Source organism: Ahaetulla prasina, chromosome 9 (assembly GCF_028640845.1).
Source record: "Ahaetulla prasina isolate Xishuangbanna chromosome 9, ASM2864084v1, whole genome shotgun sequence".
Lineage (NCBI taxonomy): Eukaryota > Metazoa > Chordata > Lepidosauria > Squamata > Colubridae > Ahaetulla > Ahaetulla prasina.
The window spans coordinates 8,958,857-8,976,390 of NC_080547.1; the positions used below are offsets into that span (position 1 = coordinate 8,958,857).

Here is a 17,534-nt window from a genome sequence, read left to right on the forward strand (position 1 = left end):
GGCAAATGGAGGAACTGGGGGCTGAGCTAATGTCACTGCATCTCAGGGGACTCTGTTCTTTAGGGACACCCCCCCCATCTCACAGCAGCTCCCCCCCCCCCGCCTCCATATTCAATGAAAAAAAGGAAGGCAAAGCCATATTTTATCGCTTGCATTGAGCAGTAGCATCTGTAGTGATCAAAATGCCAATTTTCTTTAACAGTGTTTTATATCAAGAACCATTTCAAAGGAAAACCGTCTCAGCCAGGAATGGACAAACGTGGAGGGAAGGCCTGATCCTTGAGTGGGGAAAAAGGAGCACTCGGCCTCCACCTCCTGGACTGGCTCTTCTGATCTTCTCCTGCCATCCCCTCCCCCTTGCATCATGGTGACTATCTGCAGAAGCCCCCTCCCCACCCCCTAGGGCCAGGAAACCAGGGCCTGGCTTGCTTGGGGGCCAAAACTAGGAAGGTGCTCTCAGCTGCGCAGGCCTTCAGCCCCTCCAACCTGCGTGGAGGAGACTCACCGGCCCACTTCCTCCCCATGGTACCCCAAGGGCTTGAGGAGGTGGCGGAGGAGGAGGTGGTGGCACCCCCTGCCTGGACAATGCTGCAGCTGCAGCCGTGGACAGAGGGGGACCGAGTGGCCGTTACTCCCTGTCCAGCAAAGAAGGCAGCCGCGTCCCAGCGGGAGACCCTTTTGGAGGCCAATGCAGGCACCAAGGAAGAGAGCAGAGTCAGTTTCCGAGGGCTGCCCCACTGAACGGGAGCCCAGCTGTCCTGCTGGCAGCCTCTCCCCAGAGTTGTGGGCAGTGCTGGATCCCGACAGGAGGGGCTTTTCTCTCTGCTGTTGGCCAAGGAAGGGAAAGGGACCGAGAGGCAACCGTGGCAGCATTTGAACCCATCGCCCTTGCTGGTTCAGCTTTGGGAGGCTCATTCCCCTTCCGCAGACTCTCTCTTGATGCACTGGTGAGGGGGGAACCCACAGCTGTGGCCCCAGCACCCGCTAGCAGGAGAGCTGTCCAGTGAACAATCCCTTCCAAGGAGTCTCCAGGCATCCTCAGAAGACATAAATCTTGTCACGCTGGACGCAGTCGAGGTCATCATCCAGTGTCAGCAAGACCTACGCAAAGGGAAGGTGCCATCAGATGCCCCTTTCCTTCCAGGAGGGCCGACACTGGGCAATCCCCTGTGATCCCTCCTCTCCAGAGCATATCTCCAGCAGCAGTCAATCCCCCTTTCTCCACCACCACCCCCAGGATAAAGCCAAGTTGTGTTCCACTCTGGAGCTTCTCCACCCAAGAACTGTTTCCTCCGTGTTGCAAACTTCCCCAAAGGATCCTGACTAAAGCAACCGAGTGGTCTTAAGAAGTGCAATTGCTAAGGAAACGCATCAGGCTCTGGACTGGGGGGCAGGATATGTGCTCCACCCCCGGCTGGAAAAGGGGCTGCAACACAGGCTCAGGGCTGGCTGCTGCCGGCCCTGGAGAGGCCAGTCCACCCCCAGCTCTCTACCCAGGACTTCTTCCCACTCGCCCCACAGCTCTCGGGAAGGGGCCAGTCTGCAATGGGTTGTGGTGCTTTCAGCTCTGGCTCTGCAGGTTCTGGGCCAGCCAAGCTGGCTGGAGACACGTACCAGGAAGGAGCCAAACATGGCGATGGAGGAGAGAAAGTGCCAGACGTCGTGGTCGTCGAAGAAGGCCAGCAGGACACACTCCCGGTTGTGCTCTCGGGACTCGGCCGGCGTTTTCTGTGGAGAACAGTGACCAGCTGGGCTCAGGGTGGGCAGCAGACCGGAAGACGGGGCCAAGCACACGGCAGGCCGGCTGTTCAGCAGGGACTGAGAAGCAGGTGCTCCTCTCGCCCGCTGCCTGCATGGCCCAACTGCCGTGCGAGAGCCTGGCCAAGAGGGCAAAGGGTTAGGGCCAAGCCCCTCCCCTCCGAGGAGGAAGCCCAGCTTCGCCTTGCCTGGACGCCAAGCAGCCCCGCTGGGGCTGAGAGAGGCTGCAACCACGCCTCCCTGGCCCGGGTGAGCTCACCTGCCAGGTGCTCAGGCCCTGGAAGAAGAAGAAGAGGGCGAGGCCCCACACCACAGAGGTGCAGACAATGCAGAGCAGGGAGACCGGCAGCAGACGCTCACCACTCCGGAGCTGCGGGGAAGGGAGCGATCAGGGGGAGGGGGGCCATTGGGGGGGTCCCAAGGAGGCCCTCCCCCCTCCAGAGAGAGAAGCAGCCCCGGCCAGAGGGAAGGCACCTTCATGATGATGTAGAAGGCAAAGTAGAGCAGCAGGTTGCAGATCCCAATGGCCAGCAGGTAGGAGGCAAAGTCGTTGGGGCGCATGATCAGCCCATAGGCCGCCCTGGGCAGAAGAAGATGGTTGAGAGCAGCCGCCGGGCCAACCACGAGCCCTCCCAGCTAGGCCTCCCCTCGGGAGCATCGAGAGAGACTCCCCAGAACAGCCTCTTGAGACGCTGTTTGAGCTGCAAAGGCGGGCAGGCATTCTTTGGTCCAATGGTGGCGGGAGGTAGCTGGTGCCCCCCCCCCCCGGGGCTGGCCATGTCTGGCTGGCTGCTCTCACTCACAGAGACCAATTGATGAGGTTCCCCATGACCAGCAACACCATCCGATCCTGCAGACAGAAGCAGTGGGGTGGGGACAGCAGTTGGTGAGGCCTCCAGGAAGAGAGATTCCTTCCAGAAGCAGCCCAAAAGAGGGAGGGGGCCACCCCACCTCACTCACCATGTACATGGGCCCGCTGCACTGTCGGATGCAGTCTGTGTACAGCACATGGAAGATGCGGCGCCAGGTGCCAGAATCTGGGGGGAGATGGAGATGCTGAAGACCCCCAGAGAGGCTAGGGGTGGGTCTGCATCCTAGCTGGCATTGGCAATCCCCCTCGTGGGCAGTCCCACCCAGCCCCCTGCCCCACAGCTCGCAAGTAAGAACTGGCAGCTGCCCCCCCCCGACTGCCCCCACTCACCCAGTTTCCAACGGCCCATGTAGTAAAGTTGGGTGCTGAGCAGCAGCGTGGACAGGATGTGGATGACTGAGAACACGATCCAGAAGGCCGTGTTGCCTTTGCCAAAGACCTGGGGGCCAGAGAGCCCTTGAGCGGCAGAACTGGCAGGGACAGAGGCTTCGAAGGGGGTGGGGGGGGCTCCTTTTTGGGAAACCTCTCTCCTCGAACTCAGGAACACAGCGTCTCCTGCCAGGGAAGGCCTCCCCAGTTCTGCGCACCTTTAGAGGATCCCCCTCTCGGAGGCAGGCGGGGCTTCTCCGCTATCTCCGGGACTCCCAGCGTCTCCCTCCATTTCCCACAAGGATTAACGCCCTGTGGGAGCCCAGAGGTGCTCACTCACCACCCCAATGACTGAGAAGAAGATGATGACGGCCAGGCAGGCGTAGGCACTGTAGGCGCTGGCATTGATGTCCGGGTGCCTCTTCTGGTATAGCTTCAACATGCACAGCCCGGCAATCATGTACATGAATGATGTGTCTGCCACAGAAGAGCCATGGCTGAGCCCAGGGACGCCACCCGGCTGAATGGCGGAGACGTACTGCGGGGCTGGGGCTTACCGGGGGCAGGTCGCCCACCCAGGGACCAGGCAGGGAGCCACTCACCAAACTGGAAGTTGGTGTAGTTGGGGCACACGTGGTAGCAGGCGCTCAGAAGACCTTCCATCATGAGGGCAGTGCCCATGGCGTAGAAGAGGCCGAAGTGTTTGGGAATGCCACACTCCTGCAACAGGACGCCCCGTCTGAGAAAAGAGCCCCTGCCCAGCTCCCCTTTCTAGGCCGAGGGGGGTGGAGGGGAAGAGAGACGAAGAGTCACGGGCTCCTCCCAGGCCCTCGGGAGAGAGCGGCCTCATTGGCAGGGGGTGCCTCACCACAGCCTGGAAGTCATTGCGCATCAAGGCCCGGTTGTAGCCGATCTCACGCTGCAGGATGATGAGCAGGAAGAGCAGGCCCAGCAGGACGTAGCCCAGGTTGCTCAGGATGTTGTTGAAGGCGCTGGAGGGGCGGGAGGGGCGGCGTCAGGCCCCACAGGCCGATGGGGACAAGGCGGAGGCCACCCTCCCGGCTCTTACCTGAGGTTGCTCAGAGGGTGGGCGCAGAGGAAGTTGTAGTAGCAGATGTCCTGGTTCCCAGTCACATTCACCACCTGCAGGAGGCAAAGGAGGGGCTGGCTAGGTGCCCGGGGGGGCTCGAGCCAAGGAAGCCACGGGGCTCCAGGCCAGGCTTAGCTTAGGACAGGGCCAAAGCAAGGGTGGGCAATGCTCTGAGGGGAAGGCTGGGGGTCGCGTTACCGTCTGATAGGTGATCACCAGCTGGACGACCGGCAAGGCGTAGAAGACAGCGATGGTGGCAATATTCCTGCAGCGTAGGGAGGAAGCAAGAGGACGTTCTCCATTAGAAGACCCTGGTCAATTGCCCTGGCAATGTGCAGCCAGAGGCTCTGCAGGGGACACACAGCCAGCCCCACTCCCACCCAACTATCTCACCAAAAGTAAATCTGGTATTTCTTCCGTAATACTCGCTTATCTTTGCGGGCCAGATCTGCCACACACAGGAACTTCTGCAACACACACCAGCATCTTGCTGAGCTGTGGTCTCGTGACGAGACGCCGAATTCCCTTGCCTCCCCTGGAAACCTCCCACTGCGGAGCCTCAACCTGGCAGCATCTCCAATGGGGCGCCTCCCCTGCTGGCACCCAGGAAGAGGCTCCTGCAGGTAATGGGGGGGGGATGACACACACACTCAAGTTGCCCCCGGGCTCACACAAACCACAAACTGCTCTTTCCTCAGGCCCAAATTTCACAGCCCTTCGAAGAGGCCCAAGGCCTCACTGCATCCGGAGCCCTTCTCAGCCTGCTTACGCAGGGGGTGCCCAGGCACCTTGCAAGCTTCTCCCCCCCCACCCATTCCAGGCCCTGCAGAGCCCTCCAACTGAGGGGCAAAGGGTTCCCAGCCCTCCTGGGCCCCTCCTCAAAGGAGCTCCACTTTTTCCTGGGCTTTGCAGCAGCGGCTGCAGCCCCTCCAGGAAGGGAGGTATTGGGCAGCCGGAGCAGCACCCAATCTCGATCATCTCCCTAATCTCTGGGCAACCTGCAGCCCCAGAGCCGGCCTGCTCCCACTGGGCAACCTTGGTGCGAATGACGTTCTTGTCTGACTCAATGTCAGCCAGCGTGTCGTAATCGTCCTCCTCCACGGAGCTGAGCGAGTCCAGCCGGGGGCGCCCCACCATGTTCTCTAGGGAACGATCTGGAGAGGGTGAAAACCAGCGTCACAGCAAAGATCTAGGGCACCCCGCGCTTTGAAAGTGCCCGTCAGTCCGTGCCATCCAATTACCGATGGAACTGACTGGAGCCTGCTGGCAGTTGGCCTGTCTGGACGTTGAGTGGGCAGGAGGCCCGAGGAGAGACAGGGCTTAACAGCAGCCCCCCCCCCGACTTCCCAAGCACCCTCGCCCTGCTGATTGGAAGCCATGCAACCCCCGGCATGGGGAGGGGAACCATCATGCAAACTTGCCCCTCCCCATGGGCTTTCTGAGGGGCTGCAATTCCTGAAGGTGGCTCAGAGGCCAGATATTCAGGTTAACCCCTGGGGGGCATGGAAGACTCAGGAAGATGGGGCTCCCTCCCTGGCCAGAGGGGCAGCCCCTCAGGAAGCCTCAGTTCATCGAAAGAAAGGGAGGTCTGGCATCCCACCGCCGGTGCCCCTGCCAGCTAAGCAGCCACTGGGCCAGGCCCTGAGGGAACCTCCTTGCTGGATGCCCTGAGCCTTCAAAGCTGTTCTGCAGCTGCTCCCTCTTCCCTCGGGAGGCAGAGGGGCCACCCAGAGGCCCTTAAGGCGAGGAAGAGCTAGGAAAGATCCTGGACCAGAGCATGTGCAGAGAACACGCCTTGCCCCACCGACAGGATCAGGGAGTAAGGGAGAGGCGTACGCCTCATCGCTCCCTATTCTTTCCAATCACGGCCCCTATTTTCAAGGTCAGAAATACTTTTAAAGAAGACTTCTCTGTAGAGCCCCAAATCAAGAGAGCTGCTGGCCAAGGAGAACAATCAGGCCAGGCAAGGGGCACAGGAAGGAGATGCCAGACTGACAGGGAGGCCAGTCTCTCTACCCATTGCAAAGGCTGCCCAGTGTCTCTGCCGCTGCTGGCACATATCCTGCCCTTGGGGAGAAAGGAAAGGGTTATGCAAAGTGGGGCCAGTCCCATCCAGCCAGGCCCCTTTGGAAGCCGAGGACAGCGCAGCCCAGACCCCTCCTCCTGGGGAGACTCCACATGCATGCAGGGGGCAGCCGGGCGACAGGAAGCATCCTGAGTGCCAGCGTGCCAGCCACGCATCTCACCAGCGTAATTGGAGGAGGCCTCCGTGGAAAGTAGGCTGTCCGTGACATTCTCGCTGCTGGCAGCTGACCCGGTGTCTGCTGGGGGGGAGCGATGGAGCCCCCAGGTGAGTCACCAGTCAGGTAGGGAAAAAAGCTACCTGCCGGGCCCAGCCGGCAGCAAAGGAAAGCTCCGCCGTTCCCAACAGAGAGGAGCCCCACCCCCTTCTTTCTGTCTGGCCGGGAGGCTGGAACTCACCAAAGGACCCATAACTCTGGCTGCCGAGAGGAGGGTGTCCCTGGAAGGAATCCGGGGGGTCCTGGGGGTTCCCTGAAACAAAAGAGCCACAACCCCTTTTGAAAATAGAGGGAGCCCCATCATGGAACCAGTGCCTGGCTGGCCTTGGACCGTCTAGTCCGTCCAGAGAGGAGCTCCAAGAAGGACAACTCAGTGCAGGAAGAGGAGGGGGAGGGCTCTGCATCTGATCTCAGGGCCTACCCAAGTGGAAGTGGGCTCTCCCCCAGCACAGGAAGCAAGAGAAGCCAGGTAGAGGGAGGCTGACTGCTTACCAAGGAGAGCAGCTTGGCGTGGAGCAGCATCCAGGAAGGAAGGAAAGGAAGGAAGGAAGGAAAGGAAGGAAGGAAGGAAGGAGGAAGAAGTTGTTTATAAACTAAGGCAACTGCTTGATGTGAGGGAGACGCATGCCGTAGTTCTGAAACACGGCTCTAAGCTCTTCAGTCTCTGCACGCCACTTCCCAGCCCAAGACTATCAAAATCTAAGCGTTACATCTGGGGAACATGCACAACCAGCAACTAGTCCTTGCAGCATCTTGACCGCATTTCAGCACAGTCCAGCATGTTGTGCAAACCCACCATGAATTATGGAGCTGCATGTGAAGCTGATTCAGCACTGGAGCTCCAGCAACTGAGGGCTGGTCCCTGCAAGAGTCAGACCCCAACTGGATTTCAGCGTGCACCCTCACCACTCCCCACCGGGACTCAGTAAAAGGCCTGCAGCGGTCAGGACCGCGAGCACCGCGAGCAGAAGCCGAGCAAAAGGACAGGCCCCTCCCTGGCCGCAGACCCTGCACTCCCCGATGGCACCGGACCCCCACCTACCTCGCACCCCCCCATCAGAACAGGGTGTGTCCACAGCACTCAGGAGCTGGAGCTGCCTCTGCCTCCGCTTCTGCCGCCTGTCAAGCAAGGAATCCCCCTGAAAGAACATGTGGCTGCCTTCCCCGGAAGCTCCCCTCCTCCCCAGAAGAAGCGGGCATTGGGTGGCATGAATGCTGCCACCCGAAAGGCCCTCTTGCCCTGCCTTCCCATTCAGCCCTGCCACAAAAGCAGGGCAAAGCCACCTTCCCTGCCAAGGCCGAGACGAAGCCCCCACTGCCAAGGAAAACAGGTCCATGACAGCAGAGGGGGCAGGAGTGGAAGCGCCCAAGCCATTCCCTGGGAGAGGAACCCCAATGGGCAGACTCACCGCCAGTTTTCCCAGCAGGCAATGAGCACCGTCAGGACGTAGAAGGACAAGAAGACACCCAGGCAGAAGAGGATTCCGTTCACATAGGTCTCTGCTGCGGAGAAGCCGGGGGGGGGGGATGGGGGACAGCCTCATGCACCTGGCAGGCCTGGCTAGGAAGCCCCTGCGAGCCAAGGGCTGCTGACCCTCCTCCCCCTGCCAGCGGCTTCCCTCGCCGCTCTCAGCCGCTAACCTCAACTCAAAAGGTTCCTGGAGATTCAACCCCCTCTCCAAGCTCCCTGCTACCTGCTACTTAGGTCTACAGAGGAGTGAGGTCGAAGTCAGGAGGAGGAGGGGGGAGTTGCTCCCCTTCCTTCTCCACACTGGGGAATATTCAGCCGTGGTGCTTGCTTACAACTGACAGCAGGGGTCACCATGACGTCCAAGGTTTTCTGGCGGTTGCCTTGGTCAACAGGCTCATCTGGAAGACACCAAGGGCGGGATCAGCTCGCCTGGAGAAGACCCAGCTGCAGGTTGCCTTCTCTGGCAATGGTGCAGAGCCTGGAACGTGGCCTGGTTCCAAGGGCCCTTCTTTCAACCGGCCGCCTCCTCGCTAATCATGAGGGGCTCCCTGGAGGCCCTTAAGCCCTGAACTCAGGTGAGCTCAGGCAAGCCGTCTTCTTGCCCCAAAGATGGGATGCTGGACTAACTGTAAAAGTGGAGGCCAGAAGGCAGAACCCCACTCTGGACTTCCAGGGCCTCTTAAAAACCTTTCCAGTCTCTCCAGATGTTACAGAACAGACTGCTGTCTTGCCTCTCTTTGCCCCCGAGGCTTTCCTGCTCTCATTCCCCTTATTCCGATGTGCACATCTGTTTTCTTTCTCTCCCAAACTGTGGAAGCGACCAAATGGGGAAGGGGGATCAGGCAAAGAAGCCCTGGAACAGATCCTCTCTCTCCCCCCAGGCCAGGTCATCTCCACCCCCCAGGCTAGCTCCCAAGATCTTTCATGTGCCAGGTGCCATCGTCCCTGGAGGCCTTCCTGGCCCCTGCCAGTTAGCTGACGAAGCCTCGACAGAAGCTGAACCCACAAACAGCCCAGCTTCCACCACCCCCGATACCTTTGGAAAAAGGGTAGTAATGTAAAGGTCCCCCACAAGCTTCATCTTCGGTCTTCACGACCACAACCACATAGAAACTGTGGCTGGGGAAATCCTTCTTCTGCAAAAAACCAAGGAGTGGAGAAAACCTTTGACTGAAATCAGAAATAAGCCTGCTATTCAGACCCCAGACTGGGCAGCTGGAGGCTCCTTGTTCGCCCCCTCAGGCACCCTGGTTTCTACTCACTAACCGTTGTGTTACAGACAACACAAGGATGAACCCTGCAGAGACTTTGGAGTTTGTGGTTCTAGAGGGCCGCTTCAGAAGCCAAGGCAAGATGGGCCATTCAGGCCAACCGATACCAGCACCAGTGCTGGCTAACTGATGCCGATATTATCCCAGATAACAGGAAGGCTGACCCGGGCCAGTCAGATTACAGGGGTCAAACTGGCAAAGGTCCCAGCCAATCAGTTGTACCTGCACTGTGATGGCTGCCTTCTTGGTCATGGTCTGGTATGTGCCAATGAAAGCCACGTTGTTATCCAGGTCGTAGACGGGACACTGGGCAGTAAGAAAGCAAGCAAGCAAGAAGGGCCAATCAGCCTCTTGGGCGAAAGGAGGTCTGGAGCCTCCTGTGTCCTATAAGGATCCCCCACCCATCACTGACCAGAATGTCCTGGACGGAAATGACTGAACAAGGAAAGGCTGTGGATGAGGTCACTTTAATGATGGCAGAGTCCACCCCCTCTGGGAACTCGTACTTGAAGTACTGTGGGTCAAGAAGAGAGAGGAGAACCATTTCAGATGACACCTTCCTTTCTTGGGGCAGCACATCCAACCTCCAACCTGGACCTTCTCTGCCTGCCAGCTGTGGTGGTTCCTTGGGAGCCCTTCTTGAAGCTCATCAGAGAAGCCAAGCAACCAAAGGCCTCATCTTGCTTGGGAAGTTAGTGCTCCGAGAGCAGAAGGGGCTGCAGCCTGGCAGGCGGGGGCCTCCCTCAGATCCTACCTGACCCCTGGCCTGAGGACAACGGAAAGGCCTGTCCAAGTGCTGGGGCAAGACGGACACAACCTCTGGCCAACTGTCCCCTTTTGACAGCCAGGCCCAGTTCTGCTCAGAGATGCCCACGTCTTGGCTGGGGAGGGGCGGCAGTGTCTTCTTCCCATCCAGGCAACACCCCCACCCACTTAGAATGTGGGGAAACCAACCTGTGGCTGGGCTGCCGTGGCGTTGAAAGTGAAGGGCTCCCCTGTCCTGCATCAAGAAAGACCACAAGGACAGCGGTTGGTGCAGGCAGGGCTACTGCAAGAGGAGCCCCACTGACCACTTGCTCCCTCGGCTCAGAGACCCCCCTCCCCACCAGAAACAGAGAAGCTGCTGCTACTCCTCACTGAGTGACTGGGTGTTTTGCGCAAAGGACTTTTTTCACAACCCAACTCCTTGCACACTTCTGGGGCTGCACATGGAGAATCTCCCTGCCTTCTCGGGTTCTCCACCCTCCTCCCCTCTCCATGGCCGGGACCTTTGCCACACCTTTCCCCTTCGCCTCAGACCACCAGCCCAGCTCACCTGAGTACAAAATTCTCCACGCGGGAGACGCGCAGTTGGTAAGAGGCGTTGGTGGTCGAGAGGGTGGAGACGTCCACGAAGAAAAACTGTGTCTCGACTTCGCTCTTGGTTGGTGGCTGGCACAAAGTGCGGCTGACATCTTGGTAGAGATACTTCCTCTGGAACCTGAGGGGCGGGGAGAGCTGCTGTGGGGCCCTTCCCGTTAGGGGCCACAGAGCGATCGGGCCCCGTGCTCGGAGCTCCCCTAAAGCAGCCGGCTTTTCCTCCTTTATTTAGGGGGCAGCTGGAGGACCAGGCGGGGCCAGACTCCCAGGACCGGGCTAAGGAAGGGCGCCAGCTGTTGGCCCCAGCGGGCCCTTCCCGCCTGCCGGCTTCCCAGCTGAGCCGTCCCGTCGGAGCAGCCCCAGCAGGGCCGGGGTGGGGGGTGGGGTGGAAGGATACTCACAGGCCCCGGAGGATTAAGGGCACTTGGAAGGAGACCACCGCCTCCTTCTGCCGCACCACGAAGAGCACCGGCCTCTCCTTCTCCCACGAGAGCACGTTCACCGACACCCGGACGCCTTCCGTCTGCGGGGCAACGAGCGGAGGATTCAGGCCGAGCCGTCCCGGCCAAGGGACCCCCCGGCCGCAGAGCCCGCCCGGTAGGCAGGCAGGGCGGGAGGCGGAGGCGGGCACCACTCCGGGGCCAGCTGGCCGGCGCGGGGCAAAGGTCGGAGCAGCCGGCCGGAGAGAGCGAAAGGGGCCTCGTCTCGCGGGCCGGGCTCCCTCTTCGGGAGGCGTCGCCGCCCCCGCCCCCGCCGCCCCAGGTGCCAGCGCCCCGGATTGAGCGGCGGGGCCCGGGCGGCGCTGTGCCAGGGCGGCGGCGGCGGCTCCTCACCCGGTTGCGCGAGACGCTGTGGTTGAAGGCGTAGATGTTGAGCAGCTTCTCGTTCACGGCGTCGCCATAGAGCTGCTCGAAGGCCGCCTCCTTCTGCACCACGCGCTTCTCGGCCGGCCCGGCCGCGGCCCCGGGCAGGGGCAGCAGCGGCAGCAACAGCAGCGGCAGCGGCAGCGGCGCCCTCAGCATGGCCGGCGGGCGGCGGAGGCCAGCAGCCGCGGGGACGGGCGCTCCGCTCGTCTGGGCGGCGCCGCCGAGGCCGCCTCCTTCAAAGGGGAGGAGAGCCGCGGAGGAGGAGGAGAAGGGCCCGCCCGCCCCAGCCAGACGGAGCGGCGCGGTGGAGACGCCGGCGGTCTCGTTCGGAAGGCGGCCGCTGCGAAGCTCCCCAGGCGGAAAGACACCCCCCCCGCCGCCGCCAATTAGACGCGGACAAGGCTGTGGATGGAACATAGATCTTTATATGGAAACACGCACTAAACCAATGAGCTCTACCAGTCATCGATGCCACTTAGCCAGAGCAGATTCATCCCTCGGGGCGCAGGGAAGCCACTGATGGGAGGGGGCCGAGCGAGTGCCGCACCCCGACCCCCAGCTCTTCCTACAAAGCAGAGGCAAGCCTCTCCCCTCTCCAGTCAGCCCCTTCCCACACATGCAGGTTACAAGTAAAAGACAACCCTGCCTTCATCTACCCTCCCATCTGCTGCAATAAATAGAAAATAGGCAATGCTGAACATCGCAGGACAGACAAGATTTGGGGTGCAATACAGGCTGGCAAACGGGAACAAGATGAGAGGGTCTGCAAGGGAAAGCCCAAGGGGAGGCGGTGGTGGCTGGTTGTACAAGCAAGTGGTGCTCCTCGGCCAGCAGCGGACAAGCCAACCTAAATCCTCAACAAATGTGAGGCGCAGGACCTCTCTGGGATGTAAGGAAGCAGCAGGATATAGATTGCTGGCACCAAGGATGCAGCAGGGACCTCAAGGGGACTCTGGTGAGGCTGCCAATCCCATGGGAAGACACAGGGCTTTCTCAGTGTAGCCGTCAAGTCCCCCTCCGAGGACACTGGCCGAGGCCTGGATGCAAGAGAAGCCGCTGGGCCACAAAGCAGTCACAGCTCGGAAACAGCCAAGCACGGTGCAAGCTCAGGCTGGAGGCATCTGCAGGAAAGCAGCAAGGTGCCACTGAGATGGCCCCTGCCCGTTCCAATCCCAGGATACCAACACAGAACGCCTCACAAGGGCGGATTCACTCTGGGAATTCTTTTACGGAGCAAAGCCTTGTGCTTTTGTCAAGATGAAGCTTGTGCTGGGAGCTGCAAGGGAAGATGGCCGACTGGATGACCACGGACCACCCAGGGCGGGAGCCTCAGGAAGACAGGCATGGTCAAGAGCTCATCCATGAATGAAGAAGTCTTCTCAGAACAAATGTAAAGCCAAGTGGGTAAAGGGTGACCTTCCTGGGGCTACAGCTGGGGTGGCCTACAGGGGAGGGAAATTATGGTAACATCTGGGTGGTCACACACTGCATTCCTTACACTGCATTCTCAGGTCTGAAACCACATTTGGGAAACTGGGGCAAGAGACCCTTGCCCATCACTCACTCAGGTAAAAAGGGGTGAAGTATTTTCCTTCTTCACTGCCTGTTTAGGGATAAAATCTTTCTCCCACAATCTCACGTATTATCTAAGACTGAAAGTTCTTCCCAGAAAAATCTCTTGGAAGTATGAACTGAGGCGTTGTGCTTCAAAAACTTTTTCTAAAAACTTCTCCTCATCACACCAAGCCCAGCGAAAGAGGCTTCCCTTCACAAGGGGCCTATATTCTGGCAGGCCTGGAATATCAACGACAGATGACATGGCTGCAGCCGGAGGCCTCATTTGCACGAGTAAATTACTTGTCCAAGGCTGACCCCCAAAAAGAAAAGGATGCCCTGGGATTGTGAAGCTCTGGCCTTGCAAGAAGGGAAGGAAGGAGGTTGGGTTGGGGGAGAGGTTGTTTTTTGCTCTTAAAAATGAGCATTCTGCAGCAGATAACCTAGCAAGAAGCAGCGTCAGTTTAATCTGGATGGGAATGAGCAGATAGGCTCCAAGGCCTTGGACAAGTTGGGAGTGTTGCATCAACACCACTCAGAGGCAAGTTTTTCCGAAGCCCCCCCCCTCCCCCCAATCCTGTTCCCAGCAAAGGAATCACATCTTTTTTTAACAAAGAAATGAAATAGCCAAGTTAAATGTGTTCACTCACTCAACACATAATTGTTCACATGTATCAAGTTGTCACAGGTAGCTGTCTCCTGTTCTGGTTTGTTTGTTTGCCAAAGCAAGAAAGCAGCTAATATCACTTAAAACAAAAACCCAAATCCAGTAAATATAAAAACTCTTCAAACAATTCCAACTTTTAAAGCAGCAGCTACTTTTCAGTCCAGGGAGTGGAATGTGAGTACGACCGATGAGTTTAGGCATTTCAGCGCTGTGGACAGCCTGGACACCGAGGAGGCAGGAATGGGAAGGAGAGCAGCAGGAGCCAGCAGGCCGCTGACCAGCATTTTCACCACCCCATGGGAGAGAAACGGCTATGGGGAGATCCCATTAGAAGAAACCTGTTCAGGCCAAGTGACCAAAGGAGGACATCTTTGGCCAGCCACAGGCTGTGGGACTGGCCGTGCTACTCTCCACCTCCCTTTCCAGTGCTAAACACAACACCCAGTAACATTCAACAATGGGAAGCATGTTGAGCGAGGATTCAGTAGTGCCATGGAAAAAAGAACTGGGCTGATGGCGCTGGGATGGATGGGGTGGGATGGGGAGGCTGTCAGGCCAGAGTTGCCTGTTTCTCTTCTGGGGTTTCCTCCAGCAGCTGCATGATGAGTTCATGGAGGGGTTTGCAGATCTTTGTGTAGCCGGCACCCGTTAGGTGCAGAAAATCGAACATGTCGTGGCATGAAATGGTGCCATCCGAGTGCACAAAGCCTCCATCCACATCCAGCAGCTGGACACCGGCCAGCTTTGGCAGGGAGGTCTTCAAGAGCTGGTTCACCTTGGAGTTCTTCTGCCGCAGGGGGTTTGGCTTCTCGCCTCGAGGGAGCAGGCCCTTGAATGAGGGAGAGGAGAAGGGCAGGTTAATAGGGTCCCATCCCTACAGAAAGCTCGCCTCCATCCCCTGGCCTAGCATCCCTCTGTCCGCTGACACAGTCCTGTTCACTGTCTGGACATGGACACACATGCCTCTCTGGCAAGCTGAAACCTTTGTTCTTACTCTTCTTTCAGAAGAATCTATCATCTTCTGGTCTTAAAATATCTCCCACAAATGCATTTTTTGCTTTTCAACAGTCATTTTTTAAAAGATTAATCAGTATGTGGAAAAATATATTATCATGTATTGCTCTTATGTAAAGCCTTCTTTTTTCAGGAGAACATGACCATGACTTCCAATTCCCTTCCTCAGCCAAGATAAGGCTTCTCCAATGGATTTTCTGTAACAAAAGCCAGCACAGTTCTTCTTATGATGCTTCCTGTCAACCTGATTAAAAAAAACAAGTTACAAAAATATACAAATGCACCGAAGATGCTACTTTTACATACCAGTACGATAATTTTAGCCTGGGACTGCCGGGTATTGATCAGTCTCACGATGGCCTCTATTCCACCAGCTACTTCCTCTGCTGTGTTTTCATGGTTGTTTGTTCCAACCCAAACAACAATGACCTGTGAGGGACCAGAAAGAGACAAACCGCAATGATTTCATTACCTGGTTTCAGAGGAAAAGGAAACATTGCATGCTGCCCCTATAGTGTTTCAGTGCCCAGGGAACATGGCAGTCAGCAGCTCTCCACTCCCTTGCCAGTTACAGATATCAATTAGGCACTGAATTAGAATAACATAGAAATGCTTTGGGTGCAACAAAACTTAGCAAAGGTTAGCGGGTGTTTCTGTGTGTGTGTGAGAGAGAGAGAGAGAGGGAGAGGAGAATATTACAGTTGGTTTCTTGTTCTTTCTCACAATTACAGGCACCCTACCTTGGGCTTAATATTTTCCAGTTCACCGTTCTTCAGTCTCCACAAAACATGTCCTGTAGTGTCTCCACCAATCCCAAAATTCAGTGCATGTAATGGTGAAAAAAGTTCTCGCCATATCTGCAATGATAAATTTTCGGAATCATCCTTGAACAAAGGCGGGGGATTTCAGGAATAAACTATTGATATACTTAAGCATACAGAGGTTGTTTAGATTAAAAAAGGGAACATTTTTATTCAGCCTGAAGCAAAAAGTCCATCCTGGGTCATCTGCAATCCAGATTAAGGATGGGCAACACTTAAAGTGCATTGGACACTTCTGATCATCTGGAGGTTACCAAACTTTATGGATTGGGAATGGAATCGTTTTGTCTTTGGAAAACCTCCCGTGCCCATTCCCGCTATGCAACACAACTAACAGCACAAAAAACAACCAAATTATGATACTGAAATCCAGCCATGATGCCTTCCGTGAGTTTCGGATGCTGCACTGTCCCCTGGGGGTCAGACGTTGCCCACTGAGGTGGCCCCTGGTCTACCTTAGCTGCCTGCTTACAAATATGCCTTCAGGGTAAGAGAGGCAAAGAACCTTTTCCACATCTGCTAGTATTTTGCTTTATGAGTCTTGAGGAACAGTCTGCATAAGGTGGCGGAGCCAGCGAGCCTTTGCCCTACTTTTCCAAATCAGAATTATCCACTGGAAATCAAAGTTTATTTGTTGAAATGTTACTGTTTATTACTGATCAATTTAAAGCCGATGACTAGAGGAGGTGGAATGCGATATCGTGCCGAACGTGCAATTTTACCGAACCGGGATGAAGTCCCATAAACGGAGCTGGGGCGGCCGAGAAGCCCCTCCGAGGCCCGTACCTCGTATTGCTGCAGCAACTGGACCATGGAGTCGCCCACGAAGAGCACGTCGGGCTCCTTGTCCTTGCAGTCCAAGACGAAGCGGTTGTGCTGCAGGGAAGGAGACGAGCAGCGTGAAGCCCCCGACCGCTTCCCCGCGCCGGCCCTCTTCCCCGGGGCCCTCCCGGCGAGGCTCACCTGGGACATCCACCGGTCGTCGCCCTGCACGTCTTCCGCGATGTGGGCCGTGGCCGCCGGGTTGGCGTCCCCCTGGCTCATCCGGTCCCTGCCGAGAGAGAGACGAGGAGGGGTGGGCGGGGGCCTCCCGCCTCCGCCCCGCCCGTCGCCATGGGAACCGGCCGCCCAGGGCCCCGCCGCGCGGGAGGGGGCGGGCTCGGCGGAAGCTGCCCGGAGGGGGTGCGCGTCCCTCGCCCGCCCCGCACTCACGCTGCTGGCGACTGCGGCTGCCCCCGCGCCTCCATAGCGGCTCCTCGGCGACGATCCGCTACGCCCGCTCGGCCTTCCCTCAGCCTCCCCGCGGCTCCGACGGGCGCGCCCCTCCCCCGCTCCGGCCGCCACGCAGCGCGCTTGCGCGATGACCCACTTCCGCCGTCTTCGCAGCTCTGCCCGGAAATCCCGCCTCCAGGCTGCCTGGCGCCTCGGCGTTCTCCTAGGGGGCGCCGATCGCGGCCTTTTTTCGCCGGCGCCCTCTTGGGAGCGGGAAGAGTGACGCGCTTGGAGGGGCGGGGCCTCGGCCGGTGCCTCCAAAAGGAGCCCTGGAGCTGCTGGCCACGCGGGTGGGATGTTCCCGCCGAGGCTTCCGGGGACCGGCTCAGCGGCGCAGCCCGATCGGGGGCTCGCTGGAGGTCACCTAGTCTCACCCACTGGAAGGGCGCCTGCCTGGTCTTGGGCCAGAGTCCGGCGCAGCTTTTCGCCCGAGGAGAGCTAAGTCTTCCGGAACCTGGATTTGCGGGAGTTCCGAAGCAGCCCCGATGCGGCACGTCTGCTTGAGGCCAAATGGCAGTGCGGAGCGGGTGGTGCAAATCGGGCCTTTCCCCACTGCCTGGTCCCGGTTCAGCCGAGGCAGCAAGCGACATAGATCACCCCAAAGCCTCCAGGCCACTAAGAATTTTCGTGGAATGGACAATACGCATTTGAAATCCACTAAATAGGGCCTGATCACCGGAGTTTGAAAATTTCGTAGATCCGAAATAGCTGACATTTTAAAATTGGAAACTATGTAATGTTAACCGTTGGATGATCATCAGTCCCAAAACTAAAATATGTTTAATTGTAGAGTTGCAAAGGAATTAGGAACTAAAGAGCCTATTGATGCGGTTGAAGGAGAATGCAAAAAT

At 58.0% G+C, this 17,534-nt stretch overlaps 2 protein-coding genes across 7 annotated transcripts; both read right to left on the bottom strand.

Moving 5' to 3' along the window:
• Positions 1–136: 136 nt before the first annotated feature.
• SIDT2 (SID1 transmembrane family member 2) lies at positions 137–11,586 on the bottom strand. Of its 6 annotated transcripts, none has more exons than XM_058194918.1 (28): positions 11,323–11,586; positions 10,891–11,012; positions 10,446–10,610; positions 10,085–10,130; positions 9,543–9,644; positions 9,353–9,436; positions 8,896–8,995; positions 8,192–8,257; positions 7,798–7,891; positions 7,431–7,507; positions 6,881–6,892; positions 6,570–6,641; positions 6,335–6,409; positions 6,105–6,155; positions 5,124–5,242; positions 4,482–4,555; positions 4,287–4,353; positions 4,068–4,141; positions 3,867–3,990; positions 3,601–3,718; positions 3,339–3,475; positions 2,960–3,068; positions 2,719–2,795; positions 2,562–2,608; positions 2,233–2,338; positions 2,018–2,128; positions 1,615–1,728; positions 137–1,101 (listed from the first exon to the last, which is right to left on the bottom strand). In XM_058194918.1, the coding sequence occupies exons 1-28, from the start codon at positions 11,509–11,511 to the stop codon at positions 1,039–1,041; spliced, it is 2,595 nt and encodes an 864-aa protein (XP_058050901.1). In that variant the 5' UTR covers positions 11,512–11,586; the 3' UTR covers positions 137–1,038. The 6 variants fall into 6 exon arrangements, with proteins under 6 accessions (XP_058050901.1, XP_058050900.1, XP_058050903.1 ...); XM_058194917.1 differs by having other exon boundaries at positions 6,335–6,412; XM_058194920.1 differs by lacking the exon at positions 6,881–6,892.
• Positions 11,587–12,576: 990 nt separating this feature from the next.
• Positions 12,577–16,781, bottom strand: PAFAH1B2 (platelet activating factor acetylhydrolase 1b catalytic subunit 2). Its single transcript, XM_058194805.1, has 6 exons — positions 16,624–16,781; positions 16,375–16,462; positions 16,198–16,287; positions 15,331–15,447; positions 14,897–15,019; positions 12,577–14,405 (listed from the first exon to the last, which is right to left on the bottom strand). The coding sequence occupies exons 1-6, from the start codon at positions 16,656–16,658 to the stop codon at positions 14,127–14,129; spliced, it is 732 nt and encodes a 243-aa protein (XP_058050788.1). The 5' UTR covers positions 16,659–16,781; the 3' UTR covers positions 12,577–14,126.
• Between the last annotated feature and the right edge of the window lie 753 nt (positions 16,782–17,534).

Bases quoted from the DNA above. Each gene is read 5' to 3' on its own strand.
- SIDT2 (XM_058194917.1), bottom strand. From the start codon at position 11,511: ATGCTGAGGGCGCCGCTGCCGCTGCCGCTGCTGTTGCTGCCGCTGCTG. The intron at 9,437-9,542 runs GTCAGTGATGGG...CTTACTGCCCAG, and splicing joins TTTCCGTCCAGGACATTCTG to TGTCCCGTCTACGACCTGGA. The intron at 1,102-1,614 runs GTACGTGTCTCC...CCCTTTGCGTAG, and splicing joins CCATGTTTGGCTCCTTCCTG to GTCTTGCTGACACTGGATGA.
- PAFAH1B2 (XM_058194805.1), bottom strand. From the start codon at position 16,658: ATGGAGGCGCGGGGGCAGCCGCAGTCGCCAGCAGC. The intron at 16,288-16,374 runs GTGAGCCTCGCC...CCTTCCCTGCAG, and splicing joins ACGACCGGTGGATGTCCCAG to CACAACCGCTTCGTCTTGGA. The intron at 15,020-15,330 runs GTAGGGTGCCTG...GGTCCCTCACAG, and splicing joins TGGAAAATATTAAGCCCAAG to GTCATTGTTGTTTGGGTTGG.